At 37.8% G+C, this 8,539-nt stretch overlaps 1 protein-coding gene and 1 long non-coding RNA gene across 2 annotated transcripts; one reads left to right on the forward strand and one right to left on the reverse strand.

The window, feature by feature from the left end:
• Positions 1 to 1,414: 1,414 nt before the first annotated feature.
• Positions 1,415 to 6,002, reverse strand: LOC109584400 (uncharacterized). Its single transcript, XM_020000145.1, has 3 exons — positions 5,827 to 6,002; positions 4,303 to 4,594; positions 1,415 to 4,255 (listed from the first exon to the last, which is right to left on the reverse strand). Exons 1-3 carry the CDS (start codon positions 5,956 to 5,958, stop codon positions 2,424 to 2,426), a joined length of 2,256 nt encoding a protein of 751 aa, XP_019855704.1. The 5' UTR covers positions 5,959 to 6,002; the 3' UTR covers positions 1,415 to 2,423.
• A 123-nt stretch (positions 6,003 to 6,125) lies between these two features.
• LOC109584395 (uncharacterized) lies at positions 6,126 to 7,015 on the forward strand. Its single transcript, XR_002185972.1, has 2 exons — positions 6,126 to 6,773; positions 6,870 to 7,015. It is a non-coding gene; the product is annotated as an uncharacterized LOC109584395 (long non-coding RNA).
• The last annotated feature ends 1,524 nt before the right edge of the window (positions 7,016 to 8,539 follow it).

Here is an 8,539-nt window from a genome sequence, read left to right on the forward strand (position 1 = left end):
ATGAAATTTGGCCAACAACCCTGTACAGGCCTTTGTTTTACAGAGTCTTTGGCCTAATTTTTGAGCAATTTTAAAAATTCATGAAATTCACAAAAACATTGTGACTAATGTTTGGAGTTGTTTCATGTTAAAATGATTATTCTTTACTATATAATTCACGCTTTTGGGCCGAACTTTGAAGCAAATTAGTTTATTATTGCAGTACATGCAGACTCTAAGCTCTTGTGTGTAGTATATTAATATACTGAATAGGGCACTGGAGGAGGATCATTCTTCATTCTGTACTAATAAAAGTGTTGATAATTGTGGCAACACTGACACTGAAGGACTGCTAGTATTAAAGGACATTGCAGCTGCTGATCAAGGAATATATGTGTGTACAGCTACACTTGATAATGTCACTAGCTCTGTGATTCGTCAAATTCAAATTGGAGGTAATTATTAAAATATTTTTAATTATAACTAATAATTATAATCAGAGCCTCCTGTGATTGAGAAGAGTCCTACTAGTGTGGTTGCTCGTGATCCTCCATCTTATGTTGTTTTTGAAGCAGCAGCAAGAGGGAACTCACCACCAGTACTGAAATGGTATCACAACTCAAATGAAATTGACTTCAAAAATACCACAAAGTAAATCAAATTTGATAAGTACACTAATCTAATATTACATTGATTGTAATAATACAATGGATACTTGGATTAAATTCTTTATTATTATTATTACTATATGTTTTATTTTCATATTATTACATATTTTTTAATTGTTCTAGGATGTATTTGACCAGTACTGGGTCATTGATTATATTGGGTCCTCAGTTTGAAGATAATGGTCAATATAAAGTAGTGGCAGACAATGGAGCTGGCTCAGTAGAAGCAGCTGCCAGTCTTACAATATACTTCATGCTACTAGTACTGTAGAGAGTAGTGAGCATAATGTGTAACAATGATGGTAGAGACAGTGTACACAGTATGGCATAAGCCTCAGCAAAGCATCTTGCAGTGACAATTGACAAACTATTCATTATTCACATGCAGTTTTAAATAGTGAGAGTGCTTGTAGCTCAAAAATTTTGAGCTCAGAAGCAGCTTAAGCTCAAACTTTCTATAAAGCAAAAGAGTATTAATAATGTACATGTATAAAATTGATATTTGTGTTAATTACAGGGTCAGCCTGCAATAGAGGGTCTGGTTGCTCTAATGATGGACAGTGTCTCCCAGTACATTACTGCAGGTGTCCTGATGGCTACTCTGGTGATGGATGTGAGGAAAGTCAGGAAAGTATGTACCATAATTTATAATTTAAATAAATTTACTTTAATTTTTAACAGCGCCTTCTTCTGCAACCCCTACTAGACCTCTTTCTAGTTCTGGTGATTATTATTATTCTGGTGATTATTATTCAGGTGACTATTATTACTATTCTGGTCATTATAATCATGATAACAAAAGAAAGAAAAGAGGTAATCTATTCACATTATGTTAGCAGTAATGCACAACTAGTTACTATAGTCAGTGGCGTATCCAAAGGGGGGGGTGAGGTAGCCTGGACTAGGGCTGAGGGGGGCTTGAGCACCCCCCTCATGGCTTGGCTCAGAAAACATTACTTAAGTCCAGGGCTCTTGCATTACTACCAAGCCTATTAAGTTATCTAGCCCCCTGATCATGATTTCAGCAGTTTCCAGTGCCTTAAAGAGCAATTAAAAGTGCCAGTATGCTTGAGTATGCTTGAAATTATCTTGACCCCACCCGTAAAAAGTAATTCACAACAATGCAAGAAAACGCTGTTTTACCGCCGTAAAAGGGGTGTGGCCAAAATCGCAGCACGCTTCACATGCTCTCAGCACCCCCTTTTCCAATTTCTAGATACGCTCCTGATATTTGTGACAATAATAGCTTCAATCATTATTATTATTGTTTCCATAGGTGCTGCTTATTCGCAGTATGATTATGATTTCATTGATACATCAGTATCATCAAGTCGTAAGAAAACTTTGGGGAAACAACAAAGAAACCGGCAGAATAAAATAAAAAGAGTAAAAGATAGCGCAGTGTCTAAAAAAATATGAACAACTCTAGGTCAGCGTGATTTTATGACATTTTTTCAATTTTAATTTTACTGTTCATTTAGTTAGTTTCTTTATCCCGATTTGTTATTGAGAGCAACAAACCGTTATAATTTTCTATTTCACAAACACACATGTACACACATTTTGTAGTGCTCATGCTTGACCCAAAGCATGCAGTGCCCCTATGCTCTTTCCTTTAGGCAGGCTGTTATGCAAATTTTGCCAGACTATCACCATCTTTTGTAAGAAAACCACTATTATTTTAAAAAGCAAAACTACATATTCATAGCAACTACAAAAATTATAAAAGTCAGGTTTAAGTATGCAGCTTTTAAAAAATTCTTGCTATTTTTAGTGTTACGTAGCTGTCCCATAGTTAATAATGGCATTCATCCAGTGCTTTTGAATTGCATCACTGTTAATGGCATCAACACATGACGGGCATTTCGAATAATTATTCTTTGAGTGGTATATGATGTGGTTTTTAGCATCGTCAACACAAAGTAACTCAAAATGATACTGATACTTATGGTTTTTCATAGCGATAGCACATGCTTTAACTATAAGCAAACATACTGCTTTGTATTTTTTGGTGCTCAAAGGATCTATATTCTCAAGTCTCAGCTCTATAACATCTTTGTGATCGATCATTTTAACATCGACATGTTCTTCACTGTGTTTTACTCTAATAATTGATGTGTTAATGTGCTTGTATGGGACAATGTAGCAATTGTCGTGTGAAAGTATCTCACAAACGAGAAGAACTTGGACGTTTCCAAGTATGCCTGGTGAACAACGCAAATAAAGCGAATGAGGGCTGTGACCATTAGCTGGTTCTGAAGGGCGCATACTAGGAATGTAGAAATATGAGGCCACTTCAGTAAGAGAAAAGTACTTCAAACATTCAATTTTCGATAAGCTTATGGAAGTGATGAAACAGAAAGACTTCAAGAGTGACTTGAACAATTTAGGGTCTAACTTCTCATCTTTTGCTAACTTATCAATGGCTGCTTCAGTAATGAATCCATAGGAATTTGCTTCATCAAGAGAACGGCCACAATCAAAGACCTTGTCAAGGCAATCAGTGAATCTCTCAATATCCAGTAGGACAATATCAGTGTAGGAGGGGATGTAAAGGAGACTGGCAAAGCTTGTGAAGGTGGTTAGGAATGCCTCAACTTCACTGGGATCTATACCAGCACCACATGAAGTGGCCCATTCGCTGATATCACTTCTAGTCATAAGTGATATGTTTAAAGCCTGGAGAAGGCTGCGTAGAAAAACCCACCTTACAGGTAGACCAGTAACATATTTGCTCATATTTTTAACAACTATTTTCTCAAGCTTCCTCTTAGTCTGCTGCATATCGGAGAGGTCAATTTTCTGAAACTCAGGCTTATTAAGCCCTCTTTCAGTGAAAGCTTTCCTGATATCATAGCCAGTCTCGGATTCACCCTGAGATAATCTTCTATATGAAACCTCTTCTTTGGGTACATATGCATTAAGTAGATGTCTGATAGAAGTGTGACTTTCCTGAGTTCCCCTTTCACTCTCAGTTGATTTTGTAGTTGGAACAAAAAACAACGGCAGAGATCTCTGACAATGCTGACCAAGAAATGGGAGAAAGTTGTATGCTGCTTTGCTGGGACCAATATTGAAGACGTTTAGCATAGTAACACCAGGTTCAAGGAGCCCCAATTTCTTTGGTTGGCTCCTAAGAACTTCCAGCCTTTTTGCTGCCTCATAAAAAAGCCAGATACCATGCTTCCTGCCTACTGATCCATCCTCTCTAGCATCGTTTTTTGTTTCTAACAAGTTGATATCAATTTTTCTCAGCTTAAGAGCTTGAAGGAGGCAACAGAGAAAGCAGAGGCTGATACTTGAACGTTTGGTACCCAACAACCACACGAGGTTGCTGAATGGAAATTCTCCCAAAATATTGAAATTAAAACATGAAAAACCTTCTTTAGAACTTCTTTTTCTAATATTTTCGCGATATTGAACTGCCAAGTGTGATTCGCTATCCTTAAATCTTACAGCATTTATCATAAAATCTTGGAGTAAAGCTGCTTTTCTCTGAGGAGACAGACCAGCAAGAGTGGCAGTGCACATGACTACAGGAACAGAGCTTGTCCTGACCAGATCAATCATGAAGTTATAATCTAATATTAACTTGAATATTGGCTTATCTAAAAATAATACCATTAATTGCAAATTTGCATCAATATAAACTTACCTATTTCCTGTACTATTAAAGTATCTTTTTCAAAACTGGCTTCTTCTGCAATATGCTCATCACAAGTCAGCCTGTTCATAGAATAACTGATGTCAGATTGCTGTGTATAAGATTGCGTATATGCAGACGGTGGAAAACCAGGAACTAATGTGGAGTCTGTGAGATCTGAAGCAATACAACTCTTAGGCAGTTGAACAACATTATACTCGTAATCTGTACTATGACTTTCAGGAACTTGAACTACTTCTCTGGCATCAGATCTATAGATATATTCTTCATTCTCAGTTATATTCTAAAAAAGAAAATTGTAGATCAGTGTGTTGTATGGATAGTCATAGATTTAGACTGTTAGTCTAATATTAGTCAGGTGGGCCTGACCCTTGCAAAGGAGGAGGGTCAGGACCAATCCAACACTCTTTTTTGTGGCACTGCACAGATTCGTGCAGTGACGTATCATGAGTCAAAAACAAAATGGCGGATTCAAAACAGGACCTTTATAGCAGCAAAACAAGGCAAAGATAATATCTAAGAACTTTTCTAGAGACACTGGAAGATACAGAGGGCCTTAATATGTCTTTGTGTGAAGTAATAGACATCCATTGTGTGTTTATGGTGATGAAAACGATCCGGCTGTTAGGAAAATTTTACCGTGGCACTTCTTAACAATTGTTAAAGAGGTTTCTATTTTTCCAGCTTCTCTAACTCGTGTAAACATTTAAAGCAAGCCCTTTCACCATCTTTTACATGTGCAATTATATCTATGCCAATTTAGACCTAGTTCTATCTAACTGCTCAAAATGGGATCTTTTATATGGTTTATTTATGACTGAGTCTAGAGAAGGAGCCTGAAGGAAACTAATTTATATTATCTTTCAGCCCAAGAAGCACCATACAGCACATTTTAGAATAGCCAAATGCAAGCATTGAGCCCCACCCAAGCCATAAAAGTGCACACCAAAAAAGAGTGTTGGATTCGTCCTGACCATAGGTGTAGGGGGCTGAAGCCCCCCCCCCCAACTTTTGGTAGATGAACAATAAGAAATACCATCACATGGCTTTATTTCAAGTTGTTAGTAGGTTATTATTAGCTTGAAACTTTATTTACTTAAATGGGCATAATGTAGCAATAACAAATAGCAGGAATTGGGCATGCAGTAGCTGTTGAGAGCACATATGACAGTACATATCACTAACCCATATAAATTCATGTATAATCTATTTCCTGTTTCATATCCAGGTCCGTTTCTAATACCGTATAACTTGAAATTTTTGTGGAATGTAAATTTCATGGTTTTGGGCTGCCCATAAAATTTAAACCCACGAAATCATTGAAGTGCCATCCCCTTACAGGCTATGTAAACTGTCAACCATAAAAATTAAACCACGAATTGCCTACCAGGAGCAAACCACGAAAATACCGACCCATAAAAATTTCAAGCTATATCGTATCTATGATCTATGGCATAGTCCCCTGTACTTTTATACACATGTATGTGAACTTTATCAGTGCAACTTTAGGCTTACCTCAGATGACTGGCCTGGTTCCGATTCAGTAACAAAAGACTTTAAATTAGATGCAGCGTGATGGCTATCATGACCAGCTACAGTAGCTCGACCAGAATCTGCTTCGCTTACTATTGAAGAAGTAGTTGTCATTATGGATCAACCAACCCTAGTCTAGTCTCTGGTCTAGTCTCGCGTTACCAGCCCCTCCCTCTACGGTATTACTTAATAAGTAACAGGGCCTAGGCTAGGCCTAGGGATTGGAAACTGATGACGTCAAACGGACAGACTCTGCATGCAATAGATCTAGCTAGAGTGGTTTCATATGACGTCACAGCATGCGTCATAATTACTTCCGCATGGCAAAATGGCTACTTTGCCATTCATTTCTACAGCGCTATAAACTCTTCTTGAAGGCTTCCTTAACTATGAGCATGGCTAATTCATGCTACTCTTTCATTTTCCTGGACTCAGGGATGTAAGGGAAGCAAAAAGTCCTCGGATAGAGAACCAGTGAAGCGGCCAAAGTGAACACAGCATTGCCTTGTTACTCCTGTAATTATTGCTATCGCCACTTTTCTGCTTACTACCGCTAGAATTGTACTCCTTTTCTGCCTTGTGCTGTGTAAAAGAAGTCATAGAAGAAGCAACTTTACTACTGTAAACGAACGAGGCTCATTAATTTTTGCCATACGGAAGTAATTATGACGTCAAAAAGTGACGTCACTGCAACCGCTTTATGGTGGAAAAGCAATGGAAGGACTACACAAGCTCTTCTCCAAGTCTCCAACTGTATTAATTTGAATTTTATTTACTATCGATGATGAACAGATAGGTCTTGGGAGTTCATGACTGTTCTTTGTGACGGTTCGGGTTAAACATAGTTTTGTTGACAGAATCTTCGCCGCCTCACGCGGCCCATGTTATTATCGAAATGGAAGTGTCTAGAGCTCCGGTAACCGGACACGGTATGCAGTGCTAGAGCTCCGGTAATAGGGGCTTCGCCCCTATATATATACTGGGGCTACGCCCCAGCATTAATAATACACTGATTTATATTATAGAAACCGAGTATAAATACAACAACCAGCGTTGATGATGCAGCAAGGTCGTGGTGGTGCAGTGGAGAGGCTGGTGTGGATTGCACGGATATGGTCAGGGGTTCGAATCCGGTCAGGACTACCGAGTAAAACTATGCTGCAGTTTTTGATTTTTTTTTTCTTTTTAAAAATATCTTTTTTTGCAATTTTTTTCTTTTTGGCTTTTTTTGGGTCAAGAAATAGCACCCTCTCGTACATCTTAGCCTCCGGGGTCGTAGGGTTGGGATTGGGGTTTAGTGTTTAGTTTTTAGAGCACCCTCTCGTACATCTTAGCCTCCGGGGTCGTAGGGTTGGGATTGGGGTTTAGTGTTTAGTTTTTAGAGCACCCTCTTGTACATCTTAGCCTCCGGGGTCGTAGGGTTGAGATTGGGGTTTAGTTTTTAGAGCACCCTCTCGTACATCTTAGCCTCCGGGATCGTAGGGTTTTGGGGTTAGGGTTTAGTGTTTCTTGATAAAAAGACTAAGTTCCATTTTGCACTACTGCGCATGCGCACAAGCTGTTTTACGGAGAAAAACGGACTGCCGGAGCTCTAGCATTGCAAACTACGTCCGGTTACCGGAGCTGTAGACACAGCCTTATTATTATTATTATCATCATCATTACTGGCAACCACAGAGAATGGAGAGAAGTTCTGAGAATCCTCTTTCTCCAACACCATCTACCGCTTCTTCATCTCTGATGGCCGTAAAGTCCCCATCTCCTGCTGTTCGTGGTATGTTTTATTATTATTATCATTATTAAAAAACATCTGACGTTATGATATTGTAATCTCCCTGTCTCTCGCTCACCTTTCAGAAATTAGTAATTTTAGTATTAATTGCCATCTGTCACTAATAAACTTCCTAGTTCTAATTTATAATAATGTTATTTTTAATAATGTTATTTTTCAGTACAGATCATAATAATAATTTTAATATTAATTAAAATAGATGAATCTATTCGAGACAATATTAAAGAACTTGCTGATTTATATAAGAAAAGAGGCTCAGGGATGCCACAACAGAATGTTAAGGGTGGCGATCCAAGGAGAATGACAGTAATGATTGTATTTATTTATTTTTACTGCATTACAATTTTTAGATTATACTAGGTGGAATGTTGTATGACATGGAGGCAGGTAAAGGGTTCAGGAGGCGATCTATTCCAGGACCAAATCCACAGAAAGTTGAATTATCTAGAAAATCATCACTTGATGATATTTTCATGCGTGCGAAGGAGCTCTATTTTGGTGATAAAGCTAATTTGAAGAAAATGAATCTAGCTGACTCCTCTGGAATGATAGTGAATGTTAATCCTTGTGATTGGAACTTGGAGGAATATTATAAGGACAATGATTATAAACCGAGTAGACACAAGCTCTACGTTGTGTATGATACTAATGATGTAAGATATGCAGGAGATACCAAAGAGTACACTTGATATAAAATTATTACATTATAGGATTTGGTGGAGTCAAACATTTTTGGGAGCTCAGAGGAAGGACAGCTAGAGCCTTCGAAGAATTATAGGGAACGTGATAAGAATGACTCCATATATACTCAAGGTTTGTTTATGGTAATTATCATAATAATAATATTTTCATTAGGATATACATTACCTATAATTGTTAGTTGCTTGGATTGCAATCAGAAAT

This window comes from Amphimedon queenslandica, unplaced genomic scaffold, assembly GCF_000090795.2.
Source record: "Amphimedon queenslandica unplaced genomic scaffold, v1.1 AMPQUscaffold_13212, whole genome shotgun sequence".
Lineage (NCBI taxonomy): Eukaryota > Metazoa > Porifera > Demospongiae > Haplosclerida > Niphatidae > Amphimedon > Amphimedon queenslandica.